Source organism: Jatropha curcas, chromosome 10 (assembly GCF_041381405.1).
Source record: "Jatropha curcas cultivar XTBG-Jc1 chromosome 10, XTBG_Jcur_1.0, whole genome shotgun sequence".
NCBI classification, from domain to species: Eukaryota; Viridiplantae; Streptophyta; class Magnoliopsida; order Malpighiales; family Euphorbiaceae; genus Jatropha; species Jatropha curcas.
Window position 1 is genome coordinate 8,886,123 of NC_143160.1, and position 19,386 is coordinate 8,905,508.

A 19,386-nucleotide genomic window follows, 5' to 3' on the forward strand; every position below is an offset into this window, starting at 1 on the left:
CCTCACTGTTAATCCATTTAATATCTGATGATGAGCTAGTGAAATAGCGGAAAGCTTATAGAACAGTGTGTTACAGATTGGTTGCCACCAATGAACAGTGCAACTCCATTCTTTTTATTGTTTTATGTAATTATCAAATAAATGGATCATAAAACATAGGACACGGTGCTATTTTTTTTTTTTTCCCCTATAATTATGGTTACATTAATCACAAATCCTCAAAGAATCTACTGTTCACTCCAGCTCTGTACAAATGCAACTCTGCTGATTCAGCTGTTATCCTGATCTCAGTACAAGCAGGTACAAAGAGAACCTCTCCCTCTCCAGCCTTACCATCCTTAGAAAATCCTGCAGCAATTGTCCCTCTCCCCATAATGAACAAAAGAACAGATGGTCCCGGGACTGAGGGGAAAACTACTGATGCAGCCCGAGGAATAACAGAGAGATCAACTTCAAATTCATCAAGAGGTGGGAGGTACCTTGTTGTATATGGATTCAAGGAAACACCCTGCAATATCTCCGGAAAACCCTGCAATAAAAAGCATAAACCAGGTTGCATTTTGAATGAACTAAACAAATGAAGACTACAATGTTTTTCAGAACATAACCGATGTCATATGTTGAGGAAGAAGTCTATAGCCGATGTCATATTTTAAGGAAGAAGCTTATAAGAGATGAATAACCAGTGATATATCCACAAACAAGAGAAAGATCAAAGTCGCCAATGACATCGATACAATCTTAAATGCATCCAAAACTTCCTGGCACAATAAAATTGATCAAAGTGAGCAACTCTTTATTAATCATTCTAGTGTGGTCTCAGTCTTATGCATGACAATGTTTCTCTCAGTGAGAAAACTTTTCAAGATTGCAAAGTTAGAAACTTGTCAAAACTGCTAAATAGTTAAAGAGTTCGAACAGCAATCACCAACTAGAAAAAGAAAAAAAAAATCTTTAAACAGATATATCATAAAATATTAAAAATGTTTCCCTTTGACAGCAACAACTTTTGCTGCCTGACAGTATTCTCCGCTTTTACATAATTTCAGGTATCTTCTTTCTGCTTTGTAAAAAAGGAAACGAAGTGGCTAGTTTCCATGTCCCATTAGCTGGATTAGAAAAGGACTTTTAAATGATCAAGTCAAGCATTATCATCTAATTTTATGCATTGCAGAAGGTACAATTGAGCAATCCATCCAATTAAAGAAGAGGAATCACTCTACACTGGTAACTTCAGAACAAAATGTTGTGATTTTGACAAGAGATTATTACCTGTCTATATTCTAGCATAGCAAGAAGAGTTTGAATATCCCGGCGTTTAGAGGTAAGGCCTACACGAACAACATTGTCTGAGTTTGCCATGCATTCAATGCATTCACCAGCAATATATGCATGGGGTTCATTTGCCCCTAGATACAATGCTTCACCACGGTTCAGCTTTACATAGTTCAATAGAAATGCAGCTATTACACCTGTATCAGCAGGGTATTGACTCTCTAGTCTCAGCACTAATTGTTCTTTATCCGTCAATTCCCTTTCCTGATCAAGTGAAGGAGAATCACAGTGATTGAAGGAAACAAAAATCAAGCAGTCAAACGCAACATGAAAAACAATAAATTAACAAACAAGAGTGAAAAACTTGTAAGCTATTAAAATGACTTCTAGATGTCAATTCACCACATTCAAGAAAACGCTTCATCACAGCAATATTTTAACTTTTATTCAGAACAGTGTCACGAGAACCCCATAAGATGGCGAAGCAGGTATTGATGTTTTCTTCCTTAGTTCTCCTAATTTTGGTGCTACCTATAACTGCAATCTGTATTTTCTCTTTTCTCAATGGAACCAAGAGCTCTACACTTTTCCTTATAATGAATTCTGCAGAAATAAATTGTATCCCTAATCAGATATTGAGATTCATATTCATATTAAAAGCTCTTCAAAAAGCCCGGCAGATAAGAGTTTCCCCATCAAAAGACAAATAAATAAATGTATGGGTAGTAAAGTCAAATTTAAAGAGGCAAAAAGAAAATAGAATGGACACTACAGAAGTAAATAGGCATGCATATATCACCTCTTAAGTGCTCAATTTACACAACTATTATGAAGCTTATTTGACTTCTTACTACAGCCCACACCTACCAATTCTACTTCTCATTATAAGGACAAGCTTGACACAAAAAGAATTGCAATTATCGTTCTTCTTGTTTTGCTTGAAACCAATCAAAGCTAGATCAAGTCTTCAAGATGGCCTTCATGCTAAAAGCTTGTTTTATATAACCCATGGACCATTACCATCATCATGCTGTTAAACAAAGCTGAATTTTTCTTAAGTATCGTCTCAAAGTTTGGTATGTATAAAAGTTTTGGAACAATAATAATAGGAGCCAATATTGCTGAATTCCTTTAAACCAAGTGATAATACAGAACAAAGCCAATCAAGAACAATAATAAAGTGCCCTGATATTCAGTAAAAAAGAAAACTATTCGATAATTAGATAGAATGCCGACACCACCTTGGTTAAGTTTTATATCTTTCACAATATTTCTGAACCATAGGGAATGCAAGGATTAGGAGAGCTTCGCTTGACATTTTATTTGTTTGAAAACGAAGGAAAAGTTTTCAGTTGTTTACCTGCTTTTCTTTCTTTCTTCAACTTTGATTTCTCCGTCCCCATTCTCCAAAGTTTCCAAAGTTTCTTTCCTTTTTTGCACCTCTCGGATTGTACTATCAGTATAGAATACACAGAGAGAATGGTGGCTAGTTTACAGTACTTCTAATTTCCAACATTCCAATCTGTCCCATCTCAACACTTAATAGACCTCCCAAATTTCCAATATTCTTACAAGATTACATACAAGTGATTGTGTTTATATCTAGCAAGGTATAGATACATAACTTTTTACCAAAGGAATCATCATGAAGCATATTGTTTTCTACTAAAAGGAATAATAATAAAGCACAAATTTCCGAAAATAATAAGTCAAAAAAAGAAAATCATAGACCTGAGAGAATAGATAATTACCTGCATTTCCAGATGCAAACGCCTTTTTATTTTAGAGATCACTTCAAAAATTTTCTCTCTACTTGATGACAAAAGCTGACTGAAGATATATTCAAGAATTGCTTTTACTTTTGCATCCCTATCTTGTTCACTGAAATATAAAAATTGCTCGGCATTGCTACCCCCAACCAATTCTTCTAGCTCAGGAACATTGCGCAGCACGTCCTTAAGCTCCTGAGAAACAAGTATCCACAACAAACAATTCAGATGCTAAATCAGACAGCGCTTTGAAGATTAAGTTAGAAAGCAATAAAAGTTTTCAAATAATGTTGTTCAGTTTTCATCTTACACTATATACGTTATTAATCCTCTGCTCCATATTAAATTTCTAACATATCAGATTTTTTTTTTTTTTTTTTTTTTTTTTTGAAGATTAATTTTCAAGAATCTCTTATCCATATCCATATCCATATCCAAGTCCAAGCCTAACATGCCTATCAAAATAAAAATAAAAATAAAAATGGTCCTAGCCTAAGGTGTGGATACATTCAATATATTCTCTTATTTATTGGTAGTATTTTTCTTCCAAATGCTCTCTCTTTCCCTCTCACACTTTCCTTTCAGCAAGCAGTAAATGTGATCATTCACAACCTTTCTGCACCTAACTTACATTGTTCATCTCTTCTAATTAATAACAAAGCAAAATGTCTATAAATTGGCATAATCTACAATGATAAATACCAGTAAACTGAACCATTATCATTATTAATAACTAAACTACACCACCAAAGTGTCAATGAGTTTAGACTGCATTATTACCTTTGTACTAATAAACCCACAAAGAGCCTCAAATTCGGTAAGTGCCAATGCCATTTCAGGCTTGTGATTACCGTCCTTATAAACATTGGGTTGAGAGATATGCAAAGCCCTTGCCAATTCCTTATCTGGATGTGCTTGTATAGATAATGCTTTCTCTACAGAAAGTACCTGAACTCCCAAATAATTCAAAACTTCACACTTTTATGCAAACAATATAAAAAATTGAAAACAAAAATCCATGAATATAATTAAAAAAAAAACCTTCAACAAGAAAGGAAGATCACCGCCCCATTTCTCGAAAACTCGGTCTCCAAGAACCAAAATGGGATTATCCAAGATCCAAGATTTTAAACTCAACGACGACCTGAATCCTGCATTACCATGATCCAAAAATGATGGGCCGGATTCATGAGTTCCAATCCAGAACTCCGCATAAGGCTTGTTTGGACAAATATCAGAGCCAGAATTAAGAGCGAAAAGCCTTGCCACCTGAGAATTATTGCCAATAATGCCCCAATCGTAATTCTGAACTGAGCATTTCAATCTAGGTAGTTTCTTGTTCTGTTTAAGCAGCTGCTTCTCCTTTGGATCATCGTCAATAATATCATTACTTGGCTTCCCCATAGGATCATTGCTGCGATAAACAGAACAAGAAACCATTGGAGACTCTCTTGGCTCCGATTAGAATCTCGTCAGTAACAGAAATGAACTCAAGACAGTTACAAAGTGAACCAATTTTTAAAAATCGGGTCGGTTTAATTAGTTAGGATCCGTGAGTTTCGTAGTTTTGTAATTTATTGAATCTTGTGGGCCTCTGGCCTCTACTAGAAAATGTTCATGGGCTTACAGTTACTGGTCAAATTTGGACACAAAAATAAAGGTCAAAAGCCCATAAAGGCCCATTTGCAATTGTAGATGGTATTTGTTGCTTTAGTTTTGGGCTGCATTTTTTTGTACACGGTAAGATGTCTAACAAAGCAATTCCGTTGGTCAGTCATTATCCTAATTCTCTGTTGTTAGGTTAAGGAATGAGCAGACGGTCAATTTGGTTAGATAGAGAAAGGCAACCGAACTTCTAAGAATAAAATGGAATCAAAACCAAATTGTTGTCAGAACTAAACTGAATAGAATTAACTCAATCGGATTGTTTCGGTTTTAAACCTATCTGATTAAGTCCAATAAAAAAAATCGAGTTAAACCATTTAAATTGAAAATTGATGTTCTTTGCGAGCAAGCCAAATGAACCGATCATATTAGTTCAGTTCGATCGGTCATTTTACTCACCCCGTAGTTAGTTTTTTCAATTTATTTGATATACAATTTAAATATGTTGAATCAACAATTAAAAATTAGAGTTTTGGTGTTTAGGAACTTAATCACTAGTTGGTAGTAAATCTGATTGCCAGATCAACAATTTAAAATTCAATAGTAAATGGTTTATAATAAAATTAAAAAAGTCAAAAGTTTTTATATCTCTACCTATCTATTAGCCTTTAATATATCAATTACTAATAGTTACTGTTAACAACTAATCCATTGTTACCAATAATTAAATATAATTGTTGCCAATCATGTGACGATTTGGTTAGCTTTTTCACTCATGTGAAGAGTATTAGATTTTAAGTCCGAGTCTTTTCGATCGTAGTTATTTTCACTAATTATCAGGCGAAGAAAAAATTATTTGTAAAATTCATACTCACTTTATTTTTAAATGGATCAAATTTTATTAATAGGAGGTAAAATTGACATTCCTCTTGTAGCATAAATGAGCATAGTAGAAGTTAGGGGTGGCCACTGTTCCGGAACCGGCGGTTCCGGTTCCAAAAAAATTGGAACCGGAATCGAAAATTTCCGGTTCCAGTTCCGGTTTGGAACCGAACAGTTCCGATTCCGGTTCCGCTACGGTTTCAAAACCCACGGTTCTGATCGGTTTTTCGGCAAATTGCATAATTTTAAATTTTAAATTTTGAAGACCGGTTTTCAAAATTTAATAAATTTGTGAAAGTTATTTCTAAAAAAAATACACCTAAAAAATTAAAAAATGCTTCAATTAAATTTATTTTTTTAAAGACTTGAACTTAATTATTTTTTTAAAAGATTTCACAAAAAAATTTTTTTAAAAAAAACTGACAGTTTCTAACGACTAGAACCGGTGGTTCTAACCGGCCGGAGAACCGGTGGTTCCGACAGGTTCATGGAACCGCCGGTTTGCGGTTCTAACAAAACTGGAACTGAAATCGAACCGAAAATATTTGGTTCTAATTCCGGTTTGGACCGGTTCGAACCGATTATAGTTCTCACCAATTTCAGTTAAGGTTTGAAACCAATTCGAACCACCGGTTCCGGTTCCCGGAACCGTAATATGGCCACCCCTGGAAGTTAAGAGAGAGGCAAAAACAAAGCAGCAATTTTTTTTTTCTTGTATTTTATTTTATTTTTGTATAGTTTTTAAAAAGAAATCCATGTATATAAAATCCTAGGAGAAGCCAGAATGGATGAGTATGATCTGATGGGGACATGTAACATGTGAAGAGGAATGAATATGAGACAGACTGACATCTGCTAGTCCAGGCCAGGCTATAACTCTCTGGCTCGATGGATCTTAAACATTTCCTTTTAAGTTTTTTGTCCACATATTGGCCATTGGGCATCTAACCAATCTATTTTCTCTAACATTGAAAAATTCACAATAAAAAATACACATTCAAACATTGAATTATTGGTTAAATATCAATCTAGGTATTTATCCATTGCTGTCTTAATTAGCCTCAAAATTAATTTGTTTTGCTCTTCCTTTTTTTTTTAAAAAATTTTGGCCCGTTTATTTTCATAAAATAATTTGTAAAAAAATATTTTATAATTTTCATTGTTTGGGGTATTAAGAAAAATATGTCAATGAAAAATATTTTCCTAATAAAAAGAAAATTTAAAAATTTTTAAGGAAAATTATTGAGAATCTGGACGCTAGGAGCAAATAATCAAATTCAATTATATATTTAATATTAGACATATAATGAGTTGGACTTACCTTTAATAAAAAATGACCTAATCCATTTTGGTTGGTTCACCCTTCACATTATATTCTCTTTTAGTTAGTTGTATTTATCCGATGTGAGATTACCCACATACTCCAACAAAAATAATCTTTTATTTTCACGAGAGTAAAATATTTTCCAGACATTGATAAACTTTATAAATTTATAGTTTTTTAATTTATTAATCATTGTAGTCACTACCACCGGTTACCGGTGGCATTCATAATTTATATTTTTTTCCCATTCTTCTCATATTTAATAATAAAAATTTTAAATTATAAAATTTCTATTATTAATAATATTTTTATGGTATTGTAAGATAAAGACTTTAATATTTCTAACTAATTTTCAATATTACAACCAAACAACAGAAAATAAGTCATTTGAAAAATATTTTTCAAGAAAAATGTTTTCCATGGAAAATATTTTTCAACAAATTATTTTCCTGCAAGTTATTTTACAAAAACAAACAGAAGATGCATTCGATGTTAATTAACCATGGGAAGTTATCTGAAATTCACATTGATTTAAAAAGAAATGTGTGAAATCAAAACCAAAATTGCACCGAAGTTCTTTATTTTAGAAAAAAAAAAACCCATGAAAACGCTGAAATTAATAATTTCATTTGATGTTAAAACCATGGCTTCATTGAACGGGGCATGCCTACGTTTCAAGAATGCTTTAAGTTAATTTAATGTGACAAGTCGATTAAAGAAGTAAAATGAAACTGGAGGAGGTATAATTAGTTGATAGAGGGACAAATTTTTGGAGGCTACATCATGAATTTTTATTACAGTCTAAAATAATTTTGTCGGTGTGGATAAGAGGTAGTTGTGTTTTGCTTATGTCAGGGACATATCACGTTTCCTCTTTGTCCATTTGCCCATATAAATTTAGTGACACATATCAATATATATATATTGTTTAAATAAAACTAAAACCCAATGATAATGAAAAATGGAATTGAAATGACTAAACCGAGTCCATAGCTTTATCTATATATCAAACCAATAAAAATATAAATTTTTATTAAAACATGATATTTTCACTGGACATTGAAAAAAAGATAAAATAAAAATAATTTTTTAAAAAATTATTATTTCATTAATTTAATCTATAGATATGGTCATAAATCCGGTCCGGACAAATATTTTCTATGTAAAAATGACTAAAAATGAGTTTAGGTATCCAAATGATTCCAACAAAAACACCCTACATTAGACGATGTAATGTATTGCCTAAGTCAATTATTTGATAATGGACCCTACCATCTCGTGACATATAATTGCTTATCTCATCAATTATCAATTTTGTGTGTCCAACAATCAGGCAGTGGCTTCCTAGCTTCAATGTCAATGTGTTAGGTTGCAATTTAAATTGGGTTTTTGCTATAGATTTGCTTGAAGAAGAACTTGTACCAAATCTTTGAATTTTTAGATTAGTTCTCTACATTTCAAACATGTTTATTTTAATTAATCTAATTTATATTCAAATCAACTGACAATAAATTAATTTATATATATTAGGACAAAAATAATTAAAAGTTTATGATGTAATCATGTTAACTACATAATGTTAATCTGTTTAAAAGTCAAATTAAGTCTATTATTATGGGATGGAAGGGATATTTTGCTTAGTAGAGAAATAAGATTAAAATTGAAAAAATTAATTAATAGTTCTTTTTTTTTTGTTCAAAACAATAGATAATTTAAATAAAATAACTTTTGAAAAGACATAGATGAAAATGGATGGAAAGAGTAATTTGTCCACTTTTTTTTTTTCTTCAAATTAAAATTCACCTAAAGGTTTTTTTTTAAAGAAAAAAAAAAAGAGAGACGTTTCAAATTTAATGCTAAGGTGACAAACCATTTTTATTAAAATCACTTACATATGCATTCAACATGTATTAATTTGTTTGATATAAATGAATTTCACAGAAATTGCATAGAATTCAACTATAAATTAATTATTAATTATTATATTTTCGACATTTGCATAATATAGAATAACAATGGCAGAAACTATATAAAACTGAATAGAACGGGAGAACTAATTTTCACAGTGTGACTAGTTTGAGTAACTAGCATGTATCAGTGTAGTGAGCTCAAATCTTGACTATGCAAAATATTTTTTTTTTTCAAATCCATTATATTATGATGAGTCATCAAATAGCTGCCACAAAATTTTTAAATATTCCTATTAACTTCTTGTTATTTTGATAGTAGACACCATAAGGCTTCCAATCCAAGCATATAAATATACATACATATGTATAAGTATTTGTAGCCATATCTATCATATTTTCTAAGTTGATGCAATGTGTCAATGTCGACTGTAAATAGAAGGTGAAGTTGAGGGTATAAAGAAATTCCAAAAGCAAAAGTGTCTTTGGAAACCATTTTATACTAGAGAGAGAGAGAGAGAGAGAAGGAAGAATTCGTTTTATAGGCTTTCGGTGCTTGAATTCTACTTTCCTTCTCTTTTATCCTTTCTTTTGCACTTCTATCAATAGTTTCTCTGCTTCAAACTTTTGCATAATTGGGTATCATATCATCATGTCCTTATCCTTCAATTTTGGAAGAAGATGCTTTTAGCTTAGACAAAAAGCAAAAGCTTCACCTGCAATTTCTGACTTCTCATTCTCATATTTCTTTTTATTGCTTTCTTTTGACTCCAATTCTCCAGCATTTATTCCCCTTCTTGAGGTTATTGCTCATTTAAAAACTTTTGCCCGCTTTCTTGATTTCAAACAAAGGTAATTGTTTCTTGTTTCCTGAATTGGAAAACCAGCATTCAAAACCAAGGTTCTTGTTTGTTGATTCAAGAAATGGAATTCAAATAAAGATTCTTGTTTCTGGGAATTCAACAACTGGGATTCAAACAAAGATTCTTGTTTTTGAGATTAACTGAAGAACAAGAATTCATCGCCATGGCCATAGATGTCTGTTCAGAGATTTCAAGTGCAGGAATTAGTCCAAGAATCTCATTCTCTCATGATCTAAACCAAACAACAGATTCTGTTTCCATTGAAGATTGCCATCGTAGATTAGACGCATCTTTATTGGATTCAGATTTTGATTTCTGCATTAGCACCAGCTTTGTTCAAGAATTGTCTTCAGCAGATGAGCTTTTCTCTAATGGCAAGATCCTGCCTATTGATATCAAGAAACAGTTCTTAGTCTCTAGTAAAGAAACTGATCATCCAAAGCCTGTCGCTTCTCGGCCTCTACGAACCAGTTCTGATACTACAGAGAAGAAGCTACTCAAAGAATTCTTGTCAATGAGCATTGATGGAGATGAAAAGCCTGCATCAAAGTCTTTTTGGCAATTCAAGAGAAGTAATAGTTTAAATTGCGATAGTTATAAAAGTAAAGGCCTGATTAGGTCATTACAGTTTCTTTCAAGAAGCAACTCTACTGGGTCAGCTCCAAATCCTCCAAAACAAGCGATGTTGTTTTCTAATAAAGAAAATCCGAAGCCCAAATTGCAAAAACAACATTCTGTTCCAAGTAGAAAATCACCAGCCGCAGCAAGTTACGGTGCATTTTATTCTTACAGTTCAGGGCAGAGGCCTCCTACGTTAAGAAAATGTGGTTCTTACGGTAATGGTATTAGGATTAGTCCTGTCTTGAACATACCACCTCCTTACATATCCAGAGGAACTGTGAATCTTTTTGGTTTAGGTTCACTGCTCTGTAATGGTAAGGACAAAAAGAAGAAGAGATAGACAGATAGAGAGATTGTCAAGGTCAGTTTTATATTGAAGATTGAATCTTTTTTTAAAGTACAGATTTATTTAGCTGTCTATCATTTTTGGTTTAATGGAATTAGCATGTGATCTTGTATCTGTAAATTAAAAAAGCAATAACAAGAGGAAAGAATACGAGTTTGGTGCCGGAAAGCGCATTTTATAGGAGAGCGAAAATTCTTTAAGCTTTACAGCCCCAAGGAGATTATACCTATTGGTTATACCAAAAAATAAAAAGAAGAAGAAAGGAAGAAAATAGGAAATGCTTAGATCTTTAGGAATTGAAAATCTACTAAGAGGAGGATAATCATGGAAAGTAAAAACCACAATGGAAAGAAATGGAAATGTCAAGGTGATAGAAAATTGTTACGTTGATGCCTGTCTATATGACAAGGTCTTGGGACACATATAAACAAGGTATTTCCTCTCTTTGAATTGAGACCACCCCATATGTTTTTTCTTTTTTATCTTTTAAATTCTTTTCTTGATCTTAAAAATCTTTAATTGTGGCTCTCTTTTATTCTTTTGATTTTTGATTGAAGCTTCTCTTTGGATTTTTCTTTTGTGCATATAAATAAATAAATAAATAAATAAATAAATATATATATATATATATATATGCTTCATTTCATTTTGACCATAAATGGGGTCCTCTGTTTGTGGTCTTTTTGTCCTATTTCTTGATTGAAGACAAAACAGGTGCTAAGCCAATGAATTGATTTTAGAAATAAAAATTAATGATTAAATAGGTCCCTCCTAACTTTGCTCTTCCAAAAAAATTGAATTTATTTATTTATTCTTTTGGTTTAGGCTTCACTTTCACAACCACCTTAACATGTTCCAACTCTTGGATTTGCAGTTCCTGATTAGATGGAATATCTCATATTCTTATAATTTTAAAACATCTAACTAACCAATGAACTACATATATAAAAAGAAAAACTCCTAATCTCAATGCTATCTAACTAAAAAGAATTATTATGAATATGCACCAACTGCTTACTAATATATGCTTTTTTGATTAAACTTGTTCAATGGGTCTAGGATTTTGGACCTGCATTTGGACAGTCTTGTGCGCTAGAAACCCAAAAATTCTGGTAAAATAAAACAGAGGCCCAAGAAGGTTAGCATCTTAATTAGTTTATGTGCAAATGTTCAGGCACTTAATATATATATATATATATATATATATATATATATATATATAGGGAGAGAGAGAGAGAGAGACACACGCACGCACACATCCAACAAGCTCTGTGTCTCTCCCATTATATTAATTCTGAAAGTTACAGTATTTATTTAGCCACATAAAAAACTAAGATCCAATGAATCAGTAACAAAATGATTAATAAATTATTAGTATAAAGTATCATATGCATCAAATAAAGTGTATACATATATATGTTGAGAATATCAAAAAAGAATAAATTGATTTGCCGTAGATAAGGATCAAGTTCATCGAACATAATGAATAATAGAACGAATTTGCATATTTATGTCAATTTATGATAAACAAATTTAAGATCAAAAGGAAAAAAAAAAAAAAAATAACCCTATCTTTTTAGGAAATCTACTAATTATTATCTAATGCTCTACCATGCATTGAATCTTCTAATAAGAAATTCAGACATATGTCTATAATCCTCTTGGGTCAAATGCAAGTCATCCCAGTTTATACGCTGATGTGAATAGGGCAACCAAAAACACCAGGTGAGCCACAGATTCTGTTTCCATCATAATTGTACAATCCTCTGGCACCACAGCAAGCTCTTAGAAGAGCTGTTTGATCAAAACCCAAAGTCAGATTTCATAAAATAGACTGCAATCCAGTGTAATAATCAGCATAAATTATGACTGGATATGGAAATTCCTGCCCGAGCAATGCTAAAGCCTGTTGGAGATAGCTGTTATGATAAGAAGCAAAAGCATCAAAGCTCTTAGACCAGCTTTATCATCATAAGGTAAGGGATTTGGTGAAGAGAATGAGGTCAAATTGATTGGAAAGCACCCAACGAGAAAATTTCCAGGAACCACTATCCTGACAGCACCGAGACCGTTCACGTCTCTCGCAAGTCACATTGCTCCAACCACATAAGGGATTACACTCCAATTTCACCGACCATGAAAAGAGCTCTCCTACCTTGCACACTCTGCTGGAGTATGGGAACTAGCTAGAGATAAGATGTCTAACCAATCAAATTGAAGGCGAAGAGAAGTATCAGCAGAAGAAGTGTGAATGCCTCTTTCTGTGATAAAGATGGAATGCTGTACTTCCAGCTACTGCAAATTCAAAGAAAAATAATATTTATAATTTTGATTTATTGATATATCGTCAAAATCGCAATTCAACCAGTTGAATCATGGGATTCCACAAGTTTGCATAGGCAAAGCGGAGAATAGAATCGGATGGAACCACGATTTTAATAATAGAATCGGTTGAATTTAAGTATTTACGATTTTATAACTTGGGCTTTGTTTCGCTTTCAGCATAATATTCTATTTTTAGCCCAATCCAACTCTTTTTCTCATTCTTAAAATCAAAAATTAGCAAAAAAAAATTATAAAAAAAAAAAACACATATAAGCAGAAGAAGATCTGATCCGAGTTTATATATATATATATATATATATATATATATATATAAATTAGATGCTAAATAATTTTGTTTGAAAGCTATTTATTTTTGTAAAATGTATAATGCTAGCAACTTGATTTTACCAAATTACTGTTATTATTATATTATGAAAGCTAGTCGAGACTTCTCACTCTTCATATCTTTGACAAGATATGAAAAGACCAACTATACCAAACCTAAACAATACCTTTTGACATCTCTTTAATTACAATAATGTCATTTTACTAACAATTGATAATTTTACTGTTATGGTTTCAATTTGTATAATATCATCTTTAGATTATTTAATAATTTTTTTAATATTAACAAAAAAAATATATGAAAATTTATGAAAGATATTATAAATCATTAAAAATTATATTACCTATTTGGTAGAATTTGAGAAATTTAAAAAAAATCAAAAAATAGTAAATATTTATACATTTATTTTTTATAGTAAAAAGTGATAAATTAAAAAAAAATTAAATCTGAATTTTATGTTTGCCATAATAAATTTGTACCATTAAAAATAAAAATAGAACTTCGAAACCACAATGTAAAATAAAAATAAAATAGATCAAATGCAATAATTTTAATAGCTTTAATCATTCCTTTCTTGATTATACAATTACAATATTTTACCTTAAAGCCCACAAGGCTACAACTCAAATAGCCTCTAAAATGGTCAAATATCCAACTTGAAAAAAAATATTTATTTAATATAATTTTTACATATTGTACTATCCATTCCATCATAAGTTTTCACTTTTCTTCCTATATTATATATTTAAAAAAATAATAATAATCCGGTCAACACGCTCGTTTCTTTCTAATTTTGGATTATAATAAACTAATGTCATATGTTGTATAGAGCAAACTAATTGAATAATTTATTATAAATTGACCCCATATTTTCTAATAATTGATACTAATGGCATATTTTCTAAATTAAAAACGCTGATGATGTATGACACGCGCTATATATTTTCTGTATATATCTCTCTTCATTTTCCTAATCTCATTCAAAATAAATTCAACACTTTCTATTAGTCACATATATCACTTTTATAAAATCATTTTAATATTATTTATTGCTTTTGTTGTTAAAATCTCTCACTTTCTATTGTTACATACTTGAAGTATATTTTTGACTCATATACTACTAAAGGAAAAAAAAAAATCCATTAAGTAATCCATTTAATTGTGTTATTTTGGGCAAAATAATTACTCTACCCATAAAAATAGTTAATTTTTTTTATTTAAATAGAAATGTATCCGACCCGACCCAGCATATATTCATATTCCTTACTAAACGACACAGTATATATCATATGCTGAACCGAACCGAACCATCCGCGTTTAAACCCCATCCAAGACTTCGCAATTTGATTCATTCAAAAATGATAGGTTACATAGACGCCGCGTAACTTCCTGGTCAACTCAAGAGTCAAACTCAGCCATTGAAGAGCCCAAGCCCGCCGCGTGCGTCCCACTACTATGCAACCCAGCTCCAGGCCGAACTATATAAAATTATAAACCAAGTATCATCTACTCGCTTTCCTCCTAATCCTATCCAGAGCCAAATTCCAGAACCAAATATATGAGAGGAAATGGAAGAACTAAATAATATTAATAGAATCACAATGAAAATAATAAAAGGTTCCCTAGGCTGCATGAAACAAAGGATTGAGACTAAGACTTTGTTTGTTGTTGTTTGCCTGGGCAGCGTGATGATAAATTGGCATCTATAAGAAAGGGAAGAAAGGCATAAATTTATGCTCCCAGAAATTTATCTCAATATGAAGAATTTTCAGACACACAGTGCAGCAAACAAACTACTTATTCAAATAATTAAACTGTTAAGCGATTAGTTGATGCTCAAATGTAGATTTACTTTCCGAGTGAAGCACTTCATGGCTGCGAACAGTTAGGAAACCCTCCGTCAAGATCTAAGAGCCAAAAATTTGTAACAAATGATTGACTGGCATCAAGGAAAACAAGGCTGCTTTCACTATTGCATATAGAAGTGATCTGCAGCTGTCAATTTGTTGGCAGTCATACCAGAGGCCTGGCCTATGTTTGCTGCCCAGAAATGAAACTATTTCAAAATGTGTTTTATAAACATATGAATTGCTGATGAGTATCCTGTTTTAACTGGTGGCTGGAATATTTTTCTATGATCTAAGCAGACTTAATTGCAAAAGAAGACGTAATTATGAGTACCCACATTCGTCCATTTCCTCTATAAAATTCCACCCCATTCAGAGTAATGAGCTTGGCAATTAAATTCATATATTTCTTCTGTTATGTGCATGAGAAAAAGAGGTAGGGATAGCTTGATCAAGCCCCATAAGATTTCCAAAAAAGGCTCATTCATTCTTCTCAACCAACAGTTCCTCACATCTTGCAATTTCTGGCGATATTAATAGGAAAAATGTCAAAGAATAGAAGAATAGAAGAATAGTATGCGTGTGCTCGGACATTGATGCTCATTCTAGATTAAACATAAATAAACTGCTTTAAGAGATAGGTGGAGATTGGATTCATTATCATAAAGACAAATTGGCAAGCATACTCTACAAAAACAAGGTCATAGAACAAGGCATTCCCTTTCACCTAAAAACATTAGGCCATCCTTTCTTTACATTAGCTTTATTTTGATTTCTGATACAGAAAAAAGAAAGAAAGAATTATAATTAAGAGAACAAAATTAGCATTACAAAGCAACTGAACTTACACCTCAATGGTTCACCAGGAAATCAACACTTCATCAACGCCCTAATTTCAGAAATGGTGTGTTGCTTTGGTATCCACTCATTTGAGTCCCCAGTTACAACCGTAGTCAGCAAACAGAAGCCTTGAAATTTTGATCAACTTGTAAAATCCATCGCTCAAATTACTACCTCTGTGAAGGAGAAAATAAAAAATCTGATCAGATATTGCAATATGCCTAATCATTTACTAACACCAAAAATATTCCATCTGGTAGAAAAAACCAACTTCTAACAGCTTTTCCCTTGACAAAATCAAATTGCCTCGTTTGGTGGTTGAGAAAGTCCATGAAAAATTCAAGAAAAAAGTAGAAAATTTTAAATAATATTAATACTAAAAAATTTCAGTTGATTGATTCATGGAAAATTTCATCTTTTACGAATATCGATCTTAAAATCCAAAATTTTATTTTCCATCTTCATTGCAGATTTTCTCAGTATCATATCAATCATTAAAAAAGAAGAAAAGAAATTACCTTCCCATTATCAGGTAACTCCGGCACCTTGTATGTATCAACGGTAACCTCTGTCAACCACAACCCTGGAAACAGACACTGCAACAAGAAAAGGAAGAAAAACAAACATGAATTTGGTTTAAAAACCAGAAATGAACGCTTTCAAGAAAAGAACAAAAAAAAAAAAAAAGCCAGATGCTTTCAAGAAACAGAGACTAAAATCCTTATTGACTTACATCCAACTGCTTCTGAACATTCCTGGACCGCTTCTTGGGCCTCCGAGCTGGTCTGTGGCCTACCATTTCCATAAAATCCTCTTCGATCTCCTTCCTCGAGAGAGCCACGGAAAACTTCGGCCTCACCTGCTCCGTATCCTCCTCTTTTTCCTTTTTATCTCCTCTCAGCCTAGGAGATTTCGAGCTCTCATTCCGCAACGGCGAATAGTTACTCACTTTTCTCTCCTCGATTTTCAAGCCTTTCCCTGTGACTGAATTTCCAGCAATTGGAGCTTTACAGGCTGCTCTTCTTGTTCGCAGGTTCCACGGTCTCTCTGTCTGCGCCGCCGGTGGGACCAGAGGAGGAGATTGAACTTTCTCATGTTCTTCCTCTCCTTCCTCATGCTGCTGAGCAGCCTCCTCATCGCCTTCTTCCGACACTCCTTTTCTCAAAATTGCATCTTTCATCTTATCTGCCTCCGCTTTGAAATCGAACATCAGCTTCTCCCTCACTGCCGCAATCCCTTCCTCAACGCCGTCGCCGCTATCGTGTCTCGATTTTGGTCTCTTGAAGCGGCGGATTTCGTAATCCGGACTAGCAACAAACTTAGACGGCGGAGATCGGTTACTACGGAGGCGATCGCCAGAGACTCCATTATTAATGTTCTTATTCTTACCGTTAGAAGAATCAGAGTCTTTCATGCACCGGAGATATTTCTGACTACCCCACTTCAAACAAGGAAGATTGAAATTATGAAGCGGTGGCTTCGATCTCTCTGTTCCCATCGCCATAACCAACTCTCTTACTCTCCCTTCTGTCTCTCCAGAACACACCATTGAAATACAAAACACAACACGTACTCTCTAATTAGAGCTCAGATCACAAGCTCCCTCTATTCTGTTTCTCACGAATCTTTATCTCTCTATTTTCTGTTTGTTTCTCGCGACTTTTATTTAGGAGAGGTTTTTTGGGTTTGTATTTTACGTTTTTATGTTTGTGGTCTGTTTTGGAAATCGCCGGGAAGAAAGAGTTTATATATGTGTGAAGGAAAAAGGAAGAGAGGGGGCAATTTTAACGTTCGGGTGCAAGTGGTTCTTTGTGGCTTCGGGGTGTTTTGGTAATTTGGCTCGAGATACGTACTATCATGCGCTGGGGTGTAAGAGGGTGATGAGGTGGGTTTTCCCGGGTAATATGTCGTTTTTAAGTGCTGAGTGTTGACGTAACTACCGTTGGATATGCGCTTAATCAAATTCATCTTTTCTTCTGGCCATCGATTAAATCCAGTTCGAGAAATGACTCATTATCAAAAAGAAAAATTGAATATATGATTTGAATTTTTTTTTTATTTTTGAACTTTAATATGATATGGAAATTCCTTTCAAAAAAATATGATATGGAAATGTATAATTATTTTTGAAGATTTTTTCTTTATTTTTAAAATTTATTTATATTTTTTTATCAACTTTATTTGAATGTAGGAGTAAAAATTTGATAAATATTTATAAAAATCATTTAAGCATATATATGCTTAACACGTTCAAAATTACATTCGAAGTGTTAAGATTTTGTAATTTGTAATTTGTAATTTATATGAAAAGCTTAATACTTGCCATATGCTTGTAATTTATAAACATACATAAGTACATAATAAATTCTGATTTTCTCATGATATTTCCATGTCTATAATACGAGACTAATTTCATTTCGGAATTAGTAGTTATTTGTCCCATAAGAGTGCTTTTTAAAATATATTCTTATTAAATGAGTTTCCAATAGCTATATCCATCCAAATTGATAAAATTTTAAAAAAAGTTTTATAAAGAAAATATTTTATAACTCAATCTGAATTTTATTATATATTAATTAAAATGTAAAAATTAAAAAGTTTATTTAGAAGCCCTAGTTGTTCCCCTTTATGTTTTTCTATATTTTGTTTTTAAGTCATGGCTGATTATTTAATAAACACAAATCTAGCCAGATTTGCTAATCCATGTTCTTTATAGTTATTATTTTATTTTATTTTATTTTGTTGTGTATTTATTACCCCTTATGTTTTTTATTATTTCTGTAAATTTGTTACTAATAATAATCAAGTAACAGAGCTTGTTCAAAAACATGAATCTCAATTTGTGGTTAAAATAAATTAACCATCAACCAAAATATACCATTTGTCAAGTTACTAGATGTAATTAATACTCTATTAACATAATTAGAGATTATTAAATTACTTGTCTTGTTATTTCTTGTTAAATGCCTTTATATTTTTATTTCCAAATCAAGATCTACTTTGTTTTCCAAGATAAATAAAAAATTTATGTTATTCCTTAAAAAAATTACAAATGAGGTTTTTGATTTCAAAAATATGGTTTTTTTTTTTTAATTTAATTTTGTAATATAGATATCCATATAATTTTGTGTTGTTATTATAACAAATAACAACACTCTAAAAAGTTTCCATTACTTAATTTTCATGTTTTTTTGAGAATTAATTTTCATGTTTGATATATTATGTAAATATAAAAATCACCGTAAAAATTTTATACTTTTTATTTTTTTTAATTCTTCATTTTTAAGTTCTAGGAATTCTGATGTAATCTAATTTAAACATAAAAAATAATTGAAATTAAATGTGCATAATTTTATTATTCATTCTGTTTTAAACATAAGTCGTTTAAGATTTTTTATCTAGGATTTAAGGAGACAATTGATTTTCATAAATTATA

At 31.9% G+C, this 19,386-nt stretch overlaps 3 protein-coding genes and 1 pseudogene across 4 annotated transcripts; 1 reads left to right on the forward strand and 3 right to left on the reverse strand.

Moving 5' to 3' along the window:
* Positions 1 to 70: 70 nt before the first annotated feature.
* Positions 71 to 4,567, reverse strand: LOC105642048 (mannose-6-phosphate isomerase 1). Of its 2 annotated transcripts, XR_016318489.1 has the most exons (6): positions 4,086 to 4,567; positions 3,825 to 3,992; positions 3,027 to 3,239; positions 1,273 to 1,539; positions 609 to 761; positions 393 to 529 (listed from the first exon to the last, which is right to left on the reverse strand). XR_016318489.1 is itself a non-coding variant. In XM_089715480.1 (5 exons), exons 1-5 carry the CDS (start codon positions 4,482 to 4,484, stop codon positions 209 to 211), a joined length of 1,368 nt encoding a protein of 455 aa, XP_089571606.1. In that variant the 5' UTR covers positions 4,485 to 4,564; the 3' UTR covers positions 71 to 208. The 2 variants fall into 2 exon arrangements, 1 of the variants encoding a protein (XP_089571606.1); XM_089715480.1 differs by lacking the exon at positions 609 to 761 and having other exon boundaries at positions 71 to 529; positions 4,086 to 4,564.
* Positions 4,568 to 9,161: 4,594 nt separating this feature from the next.
* LOC149493031 (membrane-associated kinase regulator) lies at positions 9,162 to 11,134 on the forward strand. Its single transcript, XM_089715481.1, has one exon. The coding sequence runs from the start codon at positions 9,789 to 9,791 to the stop codon at positions 10,584 to 10,586; it is 798 nt and encodes a 265-aa protein (XP_089571607.1). The 5' UTR covers positions 9,162 to 9,788; the 3' UTR covers positions 10,587 to 11,134.
* A 751-nt stretch (positions 11,135 to 11,885) lies between these two features.
* LOC105642086 (GDSL esterase/lipase At5g03980-like) lies at positions 11,886 to 13,439 on the reverse strand (annotated as a pseudogene).
* Positions 13,440 to 15,748: 2,309 nt separating this feature from the next.
* Positions 15,749 to 17,697, reverse strand: LOC105642050 (uncharacterized). Its single transcript, XM_012226730.4, has 3 exons — positions 16,684 to 17,697; positions 16,469 to 16,546; positions 15,749 to 16,126 (listed from the first exon to the last, which is right to left on the reverse strand). Exons 1-3 carry the CDS (start codon positions 17,497 to 17,499, stop codon positions 16,121 to 16,123), a joined length of 900 nt encoding a protein of 299 aa, XP_012082120.1. The 5' UTR covers positions 17,500 to 17,697; the 3' UTR covers positions 15,749 to 16,120.
* Between the last annotated feature and the right edge of the window lie 1,689 nt (positions 17,698 to 19,386).